At 42.0% G+C, this 15,010-nt stretch overlaps 1 protein-coding gene across 1 annotated transcript in view; it reads left to right on the top strand.

Annotated features, from left to right (window-relative positions):
• Positions 1 to 15,010, top strand: part of KAT2B (lysine acetyltransferase 2B) — a 97,122-nt gene that overhangs the window by 49,147 nt on the left and 32,965 nt on the right. The window contains exons 6-8 of the mRNA XM_080672269.1: positions 4,940 to 5,131; positions 9,896 to 10,002; positions 14,149 to 14,274. Coding sequence (XP_080528395.1) covers positions 4,940 to 5,131; positions 9,896 to 10,002; positions 14,149 to 14,274 — 425 coding nt within the window. The remainder of the gene's footprint in view (positions 1 to 4,939; positions 5,132 to 9,895; positions 10,003 to 14,148; positions 14,275 to 15,010) is intronic.

Genomic DNA, 15,010 nt, shown 5'->3' on the forward strand with positions numbered 1-15,010 from the left:
CCACTGAGCCAAACCGGTTTCGGCCCATTTTCCTATTTTTTGGCATCAAACTCTGCAAGTATTCTTTTGCACATTTTTTCTAAAGTGGGAATTTATTTTTATTGCTTATGATCTGCAAAACAATAAAATTGCCTTTAAAAATCTTAAACATGGGCCATACAAAATAAAATGACCTACATTTGTTTTCATGAAAGTAAGAAGGTGACTTGGATTATCCATTCTATTCACCTTTTTATACCTTTTGCCATCGATTTTTGTTGGCACAGCAAGCTTGCTTCAGAGGGTATTATGGAGCATATATGTGTTTCTGATTTAAAGTACGAAGTGTTTTTCGATAGCCTGTAAAGACCCCTTGTCCCAGGTTATTCTCTGTAATAGCAGATGACATGCAGGAATGGATATAATTTAAGATAAGCCTTCCTTTCTGATTACTGGCCTGACTTCAAGATAAATACACATTTCCCCTCTCTTCCCCCCTTTTTACAGTATATACAGTTTGAATTATAAAGTATTTTTTCCTAATTATTGACTTTTAGAGGGATTACAGATTTTATCAAAATCAATTTTTAAATTAAATCTTCATATCTGCACCTCCATTTCAGAATTTTACATTAACAACAATTCCTCTATTTGTTGTAATTGTTGTTTAAAATAAGAGTTGAGATAATAAATTTCTAAAACATAAATATCTTCTAACCTCATCTGTGGACGATTGACAAAGCTGAATGTTTTGTCAATGCTGAACCCCTGAAAGTATTTGTCACTCTTAACAGAGGAAAGATTGTTTTATCAAGAAGGAGAATTAAAGGTGAAGTAGCATGGAAGATATCACTATAAACACTATTAGCACTTAGGATTTACCAAGAAATGGGTAGAATTTAGGAATACTTAAGGAGTAGTAAAAATAGAAATTAAGCTTGGAATGAGGGATGGGTTCGAATCATGGCTCCATTTCTTCCTGGTTTTGGGTGCTTTAGACCAGTCATTTCACCTCCTTGACCTTCAGTTGCTTCCTCTGTCCAAGTGTCAGATGTGTTGTGAGTTCCATGAGGTGGTTTGTGCGTAATTTCTGGCACTCTGAACAGGTGCTGGAAAGATGCTAGTCATCGATTTCCTCCCACACATGCTGTTGCCTAAAACTCAGTCAGTCCCCGCCAACATGGAATTCTTAAGCTAGAGCACGTACAATGGAATGAGTACGTTTATTGGAATACCACTTTAGAAACTAAGGTGATAAGGAGAAAGACAGCAGCAGGGTCCTCTCCAGCCCAGCATCCTGAGCCAACAGCTGCGGCAGAGGAGTGGAGTCCAACAGCGATGAAGAGAAACCGCTGAGAGACTGAAATGAATATGCCCCAATGAGTTCTGAAACCTGCTGATTTCTAGGTAGAATGTAGACCAAGAGTCTCTGTTAATAATAAATAAGGAAATGAAGGCAGATAACACCTCTCCCGCTTCCCCACCATCGGGCCATGTTGACGAAGAAAGGGAAGTAGAGACAACCTGCGAAAATTATGAGAACAATTGCTTCAGAGTAAACCTCACTGTCATGACTACTTGGGGATTGAAAAAACCACACAGCACTGCGACATGGTGTCTCACTGATACCAATCTCCTAAAAATGGGTAATATTACAGGCTGCAGGCACCACTAGACTTTTATCTTGATGTGTAAGCGAGCCTTAGGACCTGTACCGCTGGCTCAGCATATAATTTACAGCAATTGCTGCGATTAGAACAAAGGGGCTGAAAACTTCTGGAGCTCACAGCAGCATGAACATGGGGTGAACTAGGATTCTCTGTGGAAAAGACTGGGCTCAGAAAATGATGACAGTCACTACAGAGCTAACCCTTGACATTTTATCCAGTAGAAATTCATGTGTAGATTGAACAGAACAGCTTAAATGGCTTATATTTTCTGTTCTGAATAAAAGAAAACTATATTATGTGTTGAAACTATTTGTTATTAATGTTAAATTATATTTAATAATTAATATAGGTACATATCAAATATACATTATACATATTCCCCCGAAATCACTGTGGTTTTAGAAAAAAAAAATCTGGGCAAAAATTTGAAATCCCCTGAATTTCATGATGGTGCACTCATATAATTCCAAGAAGAAATAACTGAAAATATAAGTGTCAGAAAAATATGATCTACTAAAATACATCTGACCAACAGAATCTGCTGAAGGAAAGTGGGAAATAGTTTGTCTTCGATTCTGAGTTGTGCAGAACTTTTGAAAGTTAATGTCACTTCTGGAGGGAGGAGATGTTTCGTGAGACTACAGGGCAAGTTAGATATAACTTAAGTTGATTTTGTGAAACAGTTTTAGGTAATCGTTGCTCTATGAAGTATAGCCAGCCACCTTGCTTACGGAGTCTTCATAATTAGGCATGTAAGTCTAGGACAGTGTTTATCAAGAGGCATGGAAAGAACAGTGGACTAGGGAATAGGAGACCTAGCCTCTAGTCTGAATGCAAATAGTGACCAGCCGTAAGTGCCGGTGACCTGGGAGAGGCCACTTAAATCCTGAAAACCTTAGGGCTTTCAGCCAGCAAGTAAGTAGGGTCTCCTGCCCTCAAACTCTCCACGTCTAGTCATGTGTTAAAGAAAGCAAGGTGGTTGCAAAGCATCATGATGTAAAAAAAAATAAAATAAAATCTGAGTTATTTGAATAATTAGTAAACAGCATACACATGCCATCTCTATTAGGTATGCAAAAATGAATGAGCTTGCCTTTTACTTCTGTTTAGAAGACCCGAAATCAGTCATTTGGGCAAAATCGTTTTCTCCAGGGAAGTCTTTGGAGGAATGTGTGAGAGAGTCTAGGCACACAAACTCCCATTTTCTTTTTTCCATCTCATTACATGCAATGCCCATGTCATTTATTAAAACGGCACCAGAACGCCACACACTCAGACTCGGTCTCTTTGTCTTATCATACTGTGCACTTTACAGATTTATAAAATAAGACCCATCTTGGAGGTAAAAACAAAGCTAAAGTAAACTAACATGTATAAACTGAGGTCTGTAAAGCATACTCAAGGAAATGAATGGAAACTTATTATTGGAAAATGTTTCTAGGTAATCACAATCTATGCTCTCTTCCTCCACCCTGGGAAGATGAAATGACCTAGTAAGTTCTGGATAACATGTTAGGATTTTATGACAGATGTTTTTTTTTCTACTACACCCACCAAGATCACTGTTTCTGACTTGACAAAATGCAACACAACACTTAAGATCCCCATTTTGGCATTGTAATTATAAAATGACATTTGAGTACAAATTATTAAGACAGAAAAGTTGAGTGGAGATTATAAAAGATAGCAGGGTTTTAAGGTTAATTTTATTTTATTTTTATTTTTAAAAAATATATTTTATTGATTTTTTTTTACAGAGAGGAAGGGAGAGGGATAGAGAGTTAGATACATCAATGAGAGAGAAGCATCGATCAGCTGCCTCCTGCACACCTCCTACTGGGGATGTGCCTGCAACCAAGGTACATGCCCTTGACCGGAATCGAACCTGGGACCCTTCAGTCCCCAGACTGACGCTCTATCCAGCGAGCCAAACCGGCTAGGGCTTAAGGTTAATTTTAAATATAAGCAGACAGACTAACACTAATGAAAGTTCTCTTTTCCAAATATGAAAAACCTCACACACACACACACACGCAGGAAATATGAAGCAATACAGAGTAAGAAAGAAAAAAAAAAAAACCACACAAAACAAGCCAGTAAGCACAAGTAAATTAATAATATTCCACTCTTTAGTAAGGGGCTGAGAGTTCCTGGGGAGCTTCCCGGAGCTGCTTGGGCACATTCGAGGTCTCCTCCTCACTTTAAAGAGATCAGGAAGACACGGCAGGGTGGCTAGATTTTAATTGTTAGAATGCAGGCCTGCCCTGGAAGAGGATGTTTAGATCTGCTGCCAAGGAATAAGGATCTGCAGTGAAGTTTCTGACCCTCCTCTGGTCTGGGGCCACCCGCCCTCTGTGACCCCCACTGTACACTCATGTTGCTGGGTCCTGGGAATGAGATTTTGCAGCTCTGGGAGATCAAAAAGAAAGAGGCTTGATTCTGAATAGCTTCCCTGGGCTGAATGTGCTTTCCACAGTGTATGCCCTACATAGCCAGTGAACCTCAGAACTGTGGTCAGGTCTGGAGAAAGCCCCTGGTTTCCCCTCTGGGCCTGGGCACTCCTCCAGCCTCGTGCAATGCTCCAGTGTGATTTTGACCTTGAGTCTGAGTCATTGAAAATGTACCTAAGCAACAGATGGTGGAAGCTTATTACTTCCTGCATTTTGACTTGAGTTGTGAACAGTCTTGAAGATCTTTATCTTCCCACCAAAGCTTCTGGGGGTGGGGGGATATGTTGCATGCTATGTAAGCATTTTAAAGAAACCTTACATTTTATTCAGAGGACTAGATATTGGAAATCTGATTCTTTCACAAAAGCTTCCACTGTAATTTCTTCTTGTATCTAAACTGCTATTTATGTGCCAGAAACTCTAATGGCACTTTCCACACAGTAGCCCATATAATGCTCCTAACAACCCAGTGAAGTAGGCATTGCTGTCCCCGTTTTACAGGTAAGGAAATGGAAACTTCAGAGCATAATTAAATTTCCAAAGTCATGCAACCAGTTAAGCGACAAAAGCAGGGAGTTGATCCCGGGCTGTCTGACCGCAGGACTCACTGCAGAGTACTACAGAATGGAACAATTTTCCTAGAATTGGACCCAAGTGGTGGTATAAGGGCAAGCTAATCTTATTCGCAAGTTTCACTAGCTGGTGCTGATACCGTTGCTTGTCATTGCAGCCCCAGTGTCTTATGCTGCGGTGAATGGTTTGAGAATAACCATAATCGGATATCTCAGCTGATCTGGGGGTTTAAGAGACATTGATGGCGCTTGTCCCCTCTCGTCACAGGTGGCTGTGTTATTGCAACGTACCACAGTTCTGTGACAGTCTACCTCGGTATGAAACCACCCAGGTGTTTGGGAGAACACTGCTTCGCTCAGTCTTCACTGTTATGAGACGACAGCTCCTGGAACAAGCAAGACAGGAAAAAGACAAATTGCCACTTGAGAAACGAACTCTAATCCTCACCCATTTCCCAAAGTAAGGGGGCACTCTTGCAAGTCTTCATTTCGTCTGGGGGCTTGAAGCTGATAGATACCTGCCAAAGCCTGCATCAATAACGAGATCAAGAATGATGGGAAAAGCACCCGGGGAGCAGGGACAAAGGGACCCTCTCCTCAGCCCCCTCCCTGCGTCCTCTTGGGGATCGCGCAGTCCATCTATTATTAGCTTGAGTTTGTGTTGGCTGCAGTCATACCTCTCTTAGCCCCACCTCATCCCACCTGGGTGTCATTGTCTCTGAGCTTCATAGAATGGGGTGGTGCTTTGTTTTGTGAAGTCAGCTGCCAGGAAGCTAGAGGGGGATGAGTGGGGGGGGGGGGCAGTGTGTAGAAGCAGTTTCTATCTACTCAGAAGTGGTGCAAGAGAGCTCAAGCGGCTGTTTTTTTTCCGTCCTAGCTCCCCAACCCTTTCTAAGACTGCTGAATGCCTCCTGCCTTCGCTACAGTGGGCCTGCCCCCTCGCCCTTTGTAAACTAGACCCTAAAGGTAGAGCTGGACAGGAAAAGGGGGGCCTTCTTCACAATGATCTTGGTGCCTCCATGCTCAGTTTCATGTAGAATATACATGCTCTTGTTCACCTTGCTTCCCGCACCTGCCAGAGCTCCAACATAGGAATAATCACTGAAATATTTTTTCAAGTGAAGGCAATGTGTTCAAGACCTGGGAAATGCGTTTTCCAGTCTGAGAACCAAATATTTCAGCTCAGAGACTGGCTGCTGGTGAGAAGGGCTGGGTGTGCAGCGGATGACTTGTCATGGAGCAATGACAGCAAGACAGGAGCAGATGGTTCATTTTGTGGGTGTCAGTCTGCCCAAAGCAGCGCTTGGAGGGAGGGAAGTTATCATGTGAGTTGTCATGTCAAGAGGCTTTCTAGGTGTGATAGAGCCTTCCTTCTCCACACTATTGAGAACTGCTGGTGTAGAGTTTGGCCAAAGTTGCAAAACTGGGTTTTTTATGATTAAGCTACTATTACTGGATTACCCAGTTTGTGCCTTAGGAAAGATAATTTTTTAAAAAATATATATTTTATTGATTTTTTACAGAGAGGAAGGGAGAGGGCTAGAGAGTTAGAAACATCGATGGGAGAGAAACATCGATCAGCTGCCTCTTGCACACCTCTTATTGGGGATGTGCCTGCAACCAAGGTACGTGCCCTTGACCGGAATCGAACCTGGGACCTTTCAGTCCACAGGCCGATGCGCTATCCACTGAGCCAAACCGGTTAGGGCAGGAAAGATAATTTTAAACAATAAGTTAGGTCCAAAACAGCAACAAAAATGGTTTTCAGGTAGAAATTGGCGGGAAATTCCTTTGTTGCTTAAGACAATTCCTAAGCCCTAGTTAAAGGATGTCATGGGTGAATCATGAGATTTTGCTGAACATCCAATATTCGCACGTAGCTCCTAGCATCCTGATTTTCAGTCTTTTTTTTTGAGGAAACTGGAAGCTGAGAATGAGGCATGCCATGAACAATTTGGCTTCCTCCAGAGGGGAAGATTCAGAGACATTTAATTTGCAGTGTGGATGTTGCCCCGCAATGGTTTATGAACTCTGGGCATGCTCATCTCTGTCTGGCTGCCTTTTAGCTAGTCTAAGCGCCTCTCCTTAGAGCTTAAAGCAATTGTCTTACCAATGTCTCTGTTACATTTGCCACAGAAGCAGCATTTTATGTCTTCAGATTATAGTTGTCATTCGGTCTCTAAGCCAAGGGACAAAGAGGACACTCTCCGCCCCCCACTCCCCCCCACCGTTGATGGTGCTTAAAGAGAAATTTTAATTACCTTGCTTAGTAACAATTTTCCCCCCATAGCAAATGCATTTCGCTTCTTGCAGATATTTGCTAATTATAGGGTGTTTTGTTCCTTCAGCCCATAGTTCTGGCATGCTCGTGCTATTGAGCTAATCAATGCTGCTTTTTCTTCTCTTCTACTAATGGTAGGGTAAAACTACCACCCTCTTCTCCTTTTAAATCTCTATTCATGGACTAGGACAACATTTGAGGCTGTTAGGCATTTATACCTACAGGTTTGGCAGCAGAATCACACATGTGTTGAAGCCTGAGGTGCTGGTTGAGTCTTGGGCACCGTCGCCAAGTGAGAGCTGCAGCCCCTCCACAACACCCAGGGAGGTCACGTGGTTCTCAGAGGCATTTTCAGGGTCTTCATCCTTGCCTGCCTCCTTTTCATATGCTGCACCTTCTTCCACTTGGCTTTAACTTGTGCCTTTCCCCCCATCGACCTGCTTACAATGTTGTTGTCAAAAAGGTTTAGTGTCTACATTTCATTCTAAAAGTGATATTGATGAAAACTTGGTTAAGAAGCAAAACATCAGCCACAGCCCTATCATCAGGGCTTTTAGATATTCCTATATATTCTCCATGTATTGTGTTCTTTTACTCTCCATACAATTTTGTGTTCCTGTGTTTATAAAACAAGCACTTTCCTGTGTCATTATATGAGACTGTTTTTTATTATAATGAAATAACTACATATGTGTGTACATATATAACACACCTATAATTATTTCCCTAAGTTAATGGCATTTTTCTTTGGTGAGTCCGTGCCCAGCTTTGTGAAGAGTGTGCTGATCATATAATTACTGAACAAAGGAAGAACCTAGAAAAGGAAAGGAGATTTACTTCTGTGACAGGGCAGTTGGGAAGTCTTGGGGGTGGTGTAAGGGAAAGGCAGGTCCGCTTAGGAAAAGGGGAAAAGAATCAGGAACCTCCTCTCCTCTGTGAGATCACAAGTGATCTTAGTTGCTGTCTGTCTTAATGTGTGTGGTAAGAAATGTACTAATTACACCATCGAGTGAGGCTAGGCATTCACTCAAATGGTACCTGTTTGTAAATCTATGAGCAGCAAGTCAGAAGACACTCCCTGGCATCCTCCCCTCCCCTCTCCCACTCCTCCCCCCAGTACCTTTTCCTATCTGTTTTCACTTCTAAGAAACCAACCTCCCTCTCTCCTGAAACCATCTAAAATCTTGCAGGCATTGATACATGAGAAGAATACTGGTACTTTTAGTTGTAGTGATGATGATGATGATGATGATGATGATGATGACCAGAACAGGTCTTTGATCAGTTATCTAAAATCGTAGTACTAGGTAAGTTTTACAACTCAAAAGTTTAAACATTTTATAAAGGTAATTAATATAACACATGTGCTGTATGCCACAGCTCTAGGGCTGAGGTTAATTCCCTCAAATTAAATCGTTTATAATTATAAAGACTATAAGTAGTCTTATGTATGGTAAGGTCAGATTTTGTTGCCAAATGGGTCATGGAAAACCTTTCTTAAGGGCTTTTGGATTTTACAGTTTCAGCAGAGGGATACAGATGGCTTATACGAGCTAACCTTTATTACACCATTACACTTCATGAGGGCACGTGCTTGTTTTGTTCATCCTGTCCTTCCAGCACCTAACCCAGCACGTGGCACATAGAAGGGGGGCAGTTGATATTTGTTGAATGAATGGAGCACTTATTAGGGGTCAGATGCCATTTTAGGCATAAACATTGGCTTATCCCTCATGACCACCCTATGCAGGAATTATTGTTGGTATTTCCGTTTTATAAAAGAGAAAACTAGGAAAGGTGAGAGTTAAGAACTTGTTTCAAGATCCTACCAATAGTAAGTGGTGAGCTTCGTAAATGGATTCTAGAACCCAAGCCCTCAGCCAGTACTCTGTGTTCTCCCACTAGAATTCATGTGCTTTAAAAGTGGCCTGCAGGAAGACATTCCAGTACCAGAAGTGTAGATTTGTGTTGGTATTTTAACCGCAGTTCTTCAGTTTTGATGTACGTAAGAATTGTCTATGGCAGTGGTCGGCAAACTCATTAGTCAACAGAGCCAAATATCAACAGTGCAACAATTGAAATTTCTTTTGAGAGCCAAATTTTTTAAACTTAAACTTCTTCTAACGCCACTTCTTCAAAATAGACTTGCCCAGGCTGTGGTATTTTGTGGAAGAGCCACACTCAAGGGGCCAAAAAGCCGCATGTGGCTCGCGAGCCGCGGTTTGCCGACCACTGGTCTAAGGTACTTAACCAGAATGTAGTTCCCCAAGGCTCATTCTCACAGTCTCGGATTCAGTAAGTCTAGGTGGGGTTTGGGTAGCTGTATTTCAAACCAGGTCTCCAGGTAATTTCTGTGGGCCCCCAAAACTTGAGATCCATTTGGTTTGTACCATGACAGGAAGTATAACTTGGTAATTAATCACTGGTTCACTCTTGGTCCTGAATTTACTAGTTGTGGGACTTTGTACCAGTGATTTAACTTCTCTCTGCTATAAGTTTTTTCATCTGTAAGGTTATGAGAATCAGGTGAATAAGAGCTATATGTGTGTGGAATAAATAATAGTATTTTACTCATTGAGTCGACAGTGAGGATTCAAGAAGTTAGAACAGTGCAGGCACATAGCAAGCACTCGATAAATGTTAGCAACTTTTGTTACGGTTATGACTGATAATGACAGCTGCCTGCAGGACTGAGGCCTTGCTAAGTAAGACTCAGTCTATGCAGAGTCCAAGAAAATAAATTTGTAGAAATGGATTTCTGTGTTTAAATATGCCAGCACCGTCCAACTAATGATCATCATTTGCGTTGTAATTCACTAGCATATCTCTGAGTTGATTGTGCGATGCTGATGTTCAGGTGATTGCCATGGAGGGCTAGCGCTTCTGTCCCTCTGGCAATATATTTGTTTTTGATTTTACTATTGTTCTTACTCTTGTGTCTAGGTTTCTGTCCATGTTAGAAGAAGAAGTTTATAGTCAAAACTCTCCTATCTGGGATCAGGACTTTCTGTCGGCCTCTTCCAGAACCAGCCAGCTAGGGATCCAAACAGGTAAAAATAAAAAAAAAAAATTTTTTTTCTTTTCAGCATTCAGAGAACAACCAGGAAGTGTTACTTTCAGCTCACTCTGCATTTATTTGTGTTTTTCATCAAGAAATTGAAGACAGGAGCCAGCAGATTTTGCATCTGCATCTCTATTAATGAGGAGAGCAGGTGCAAATCAGTGAAAACAACTACTGCTCCTACTACTGGGTTTGCTTAGCTTGCACATGACAATTTTATGGGGGGTGTAAAATACCAGGCAGCTCGGCCCTGTAGGCCACTGCTGGCTCTTTCTAAAGACGCTCATAGTCTCCGTCAACGGCCTGCTATGCCCAGGAATCAAGTTTCAGCCTGGTTTCTGAATCCATGATGTCTGCTTTGTGTATCAAGTTACTGTCAGGATGAGTGAAGATAGCAGTCTTGAGTCTCAGGACATGAAGAACTTCCCAATGGGGCCAGGACATCCTTGCCATTGCCTTGGGTCAGCCAATGGCATCACCTGGCATTTTGCAAGGATGGAAAACATGTGACTTGTGGAGTCAGGCTGATTCTAGAGAGAGGATCTGAATTCCTGCCTTCGATACTAGGAGGATTCGGAGAAGTTTGGCAGGAGGTGCCAAAGCAGTCATTGATATGTGACCATGGGGCAAGGCAGAATGCAGAATTTTGACGTTAGAGATTTTAGCAGCTTGAGCTCAATGTGTAGTGTGGGGACTGGTGAGTATCGCTTCCAGGAAAGTTAAATTTACTCTTGCTGGTTTTTCCAAAAATAATTTTATGTGCAATAAAAGCCACCTTTTTTTGCCCAGCCAAGTGGCTCAGCTGGTTGAGTGTCATCATGGGCACCCAAAGATTGCCAATCTGATTCCCGATCAGGGCACAGACCTTGGTTGCATGTTCGATCCCTGGTCAGGGCACCTACGAAGGGCAACTGATCGATGTTTCTCTCTCACATAGATGTCTGTCTCCCTCACTCACCCTGTTCCTCTCTAAGCATGTCCTTGGGTGAGGATTAAAAAAAAAAGAAGTAAATAAATAAGTAACCCTTTTTAGTAAATGGTTCTGTGAATTTTGACAAATACATATTATTGTGTAATCTTCAGGATATAGAACAGTTGCATCACCCAGAAAATTCTGTTGTACTCTATGTAGTCCATTCATTGCCCCACCCCCAGCCCTGGCTACCACAGATTTTTCTTTGCCTCTAGTTTTTTGTGTGTCTTTTCTAGAAGGTCATATGAATGGTCACATAGTACATACCTTTTGAGTCTGGCTTCTTTTACTCAGATTCACACATTTGAGAAGGTGGTTAAAAGTGGATGTGTGTGTTTTTTCACCTAGAGCCCAAGTTTGAGTATAATATACTTAAGTTCAAAGCAGAATACTTAAGAGAATGAGGTATTTTGTTTTGGGTCAACAAAATACCTGTTTTGCATTCTTGTTACCAAAAACATCTTTGTATTTTTTTTTTTTTTTTAACCTTAGGTCATAGAATGTGGTCTCCTCTTTCTCTGGTCCAAAACCTGTAGAGCTTTGGGGTCTATCTGTGCCTATTACATACTCCCTCCAGACCTGCATTTCCTGGTGGGTTCTTTGTGGTGACTGGGCATGTCCCGGGTATTGCTTTCTTTATCTCTGCTAGCTTGCAAATGGCATCTCTGCACAAACCCCTTCCTAATGCTTCCTGTGCCTTCTAGCCAGGACTGGATCTCCTGTCTTCCTCACTTTCACAGCGCCTTGAGCATATCCTATCCTTGGTGCTCAAACTTGGCTGCACGAGGCATCACCCACGGTGATTTAAAATAATTCCAACTTCTGAGTCTCTTCCCAAGAGTGTGCAGTGTAATTTGCCTAGGGTGTGGCCTGGACATTTTAAAAGCTCCCCAGGTGATTCCGATGTGCAGCAATATTTGAGAATAACGGTGTCGTACCTGCTTGTACATGCTTACCTCATGCTCTCCAAGGCCCACTTTTTCCCCGTAGGTCTTTTCTATGAGCGTGACCCTGGATGGTCAGAGACCCAGTTTTGCCACAGTAATAATAACCAATATTTCCATTAAGTGCTTGCCTGTGAAGTTTGCTTCATGTCTTTAAGCCTTAGCACAAAGCCTGGGACGTTGCTATTATTATCCCCTTTATATAGATGAGAGTTGCCCAAGGTCAGATCTCGTTAAGTGATAGAACTGGGTTTTTCCCCTCGGGTCTGGCTAATTCCTAAACACCAGACTGCATTACGACCCAGTGCTCTGGCCACCACATCCCGCTACTTTGCTGTGCGTTGGGAATGTGCAGGCCAATGCTTGTGGGAGGAATGAGTGAAGAACACAGTTTCCTCCTTCAGGCAGGGGGACACCAAAGCTATTCAGCAGGGTCAACTTGGCTCCTTTGTGGAGGGCCTTCCAGAGAGACCCGCCCTGCTCAAAAGTCCCCCTGACCCTTGTCTGCTCAAAACACTACCGGGTCTGTTCCATTTCCAGCAAATTATCTATCATAGCACCAAATGGAAAAGGCAGAGGTTGTCTCTATCCCTCTGGGAATTACGTGTCTATTTCTGTGGCTAAGGTTGTAACCCAGTTAGTTAAGCTGGATTGTACTCTTCAGCATTACCCGAGCCGTCAGAACCAGGCTGTCTTCTCCTGTTCTGCTTTAATTGCAGTGTGTTCTCTTTGGGGAAAGAAGAGTGCAATCATCGACTTAATTGGCACGTCTGCACATCTATGCAGGTGTGATAAATGCCATTCATAATGATGGCTCTGAAGGTTTGCAAGGTACTCAGATGTCTGCAGAATCATCAGAGCTTCCTCTTTGTGTAGCACCACTCCAGTGTACTTTGAAAGTCAGGAGGCCTGTATGCTGGAAGGAACACCATGTAGCCTGGCACTTCAGTATATTCTGAGTCTTCGCATACCGACTGCTGTTCAGTTGAGAGTGCTGTGGACTGGTGTCTCTCTGTTGCTTGGGTTACTCATTCCATCACTGTCTTGGCTGCTGGGAATGTACTCTGCACACTGGACTGTGGCTGCCTTGAAACTTAGATGAACATTCTCTCTGGACATCTGCCTGCACTGCCATGCTCAGTCCTATATGTGATCAGAGTCACTGAAAATGTCTGTATCCCTCATCAGCAGCCAATCAGCAAAGCAACATCCTACCCCTTACAAAGACTTTAAACATAAGGTTTTCTTTGGAAATAGTCTCAAAAGTACAGAAAAGTTATAAGAATAGAACGAAAATTTTGTGTATTGTGTATACTTTACCCAGATGCATCGATTGTTAAAATTATGCCACATTTGCTTTATCATCCCTCCTCTCTCTCTCTCTCTTTCTGTATCTCTATATGTCTATCTGTCTGTCTGTCTGTCTGTCTGTCTGTCTATCTACCTACCTACCTACCTACCTATCTATCCATGATTTTCTAAACTATTTGAAAGTTCCAGACATCATGCCTCCTTACTGACTTCAGTGGGTATCTTCCAAGAACAAGGCCTTCTTTTACTTAATGAGTATAGTTATCAAAGTAAGGGACTTTAACCTTGATGCAAGGTTACACCTTAATGTTTAATCTACAGGCTATTGTCCATTTTTGCCTCTTATCTCAATGATGTGGTTTATGGCAATTTTGCTTCATATCAGGAGGTATATAATGTTGGCCTCTCTCATTATTGTTGGCATTCAAGTTTGTAGGTGATATTTACAAGGTTTCTCTACTGCAATGCTACAATTTTTCTTTTGTAATAAAAAAAGTACTTTTGTGGGGAGATGCTTAGAAACTATCCTGTCTTCATCAGAATTGTACTCATAAGGTTTAGCCTGCACAAATGATTCTCCCCAAATCAATTATTGTATGCTGGCTGCCATCGTTCCTTCCTTATTTATTTGTTGGCATTCGTCTGTAAGGAAGAGCTTTACCTTCTCCTCACTTATTTGTCTGTTCATTTAGGATTTTGTCAATATGGACTCAGATATTTCTATTCTATTCAGTGGGTTATAATCCATTATTGTCTTTATTATCATGCTCACATTGACCCTATTTCTTTTGTTTTAAAGATGACTTCTTTGTGGTGTTGGGCAGGAATGGGATGGTCTCATGTGCCCTTGGTTCCTCAAGGCTCAAGAAAAGAGTCATCTAATACCTTCTTTTTCTTTTCTTGGCAGTCATCAATCCACCTCCTGTGGCTGGGACGATTTCATACACTTCAAACTCATCTTCCCTTGAGCAGCCAAATGGAGGGAGCAGCAGTCCTTCCGGCAAAGGCTCGTCTGGGCTTGAGGCAAACCCAGGTAGGCACTTAGGGGGCACAATAGAGGGCTGTGATTTTCCCTAGAAGTTCTTTTGTAATATGAGAAGTTCCAGAGGTAGACTTAGACCAACTACAGATTGTTCATGTCCAGGATTTTGATGGCTGGAAATTACTTTGAGCTGTATTGGGTAGTTATTGCTGTGTAACAAATCAACCCAAAATGCAGAGCCTTAAAACAAAACTATAATCATGTATACTAATAAAAGGGTAATATGCTAATTAGACCGGACATCTTTCAGACAAAGCCACGGTGGCGGGGCTGAGGCAGAGGTGGTTAGGGGCGATCAGGCCAGCAGGGGAGGGCAGTTGGACATCCCCCTAGGGGTCCTGGATTGGAGAGGGTGCAGGCCGGGCTAAGGTATCCCCCTTGCACAAATTTTATGCACCGGGCCTCTAGTTTATTATACTAGCTCACTTATTCTGTGTGTTGCCTGGTTGGTGGCTGCGCTCCTTTGGACTAGATACTTGACATTGCTCTTTTCCTTTTTAACTAAAGATAGCGAGATTACTATATGGAGACATGCTTAGTGGGATTCACTCCTGACAAAACAATTAGATTAGAACATAGAAATTTTAAAAATATTTTAATACTGATGAATGTCACATCACAGGAAAATTTTAATTTGTATATAAAAATAAGTACATACTATGACAGAAAAAAGATAAATAAAAAACCTGCACATATGAGAGTAGAAAAAAACAAAACAAAAAGACGC

Source organism: Plecotus auritus, assembly GCF_963455305.1.
Source record: "Plecotus auritus genome assembly, chromosome: 6".
Lineage (NCBI taxonomy): Eukaryota > Metazoa > Chordata > Mammalia > Chiroptera > Vespertilionidae > Plecotus > Plecotus auritus.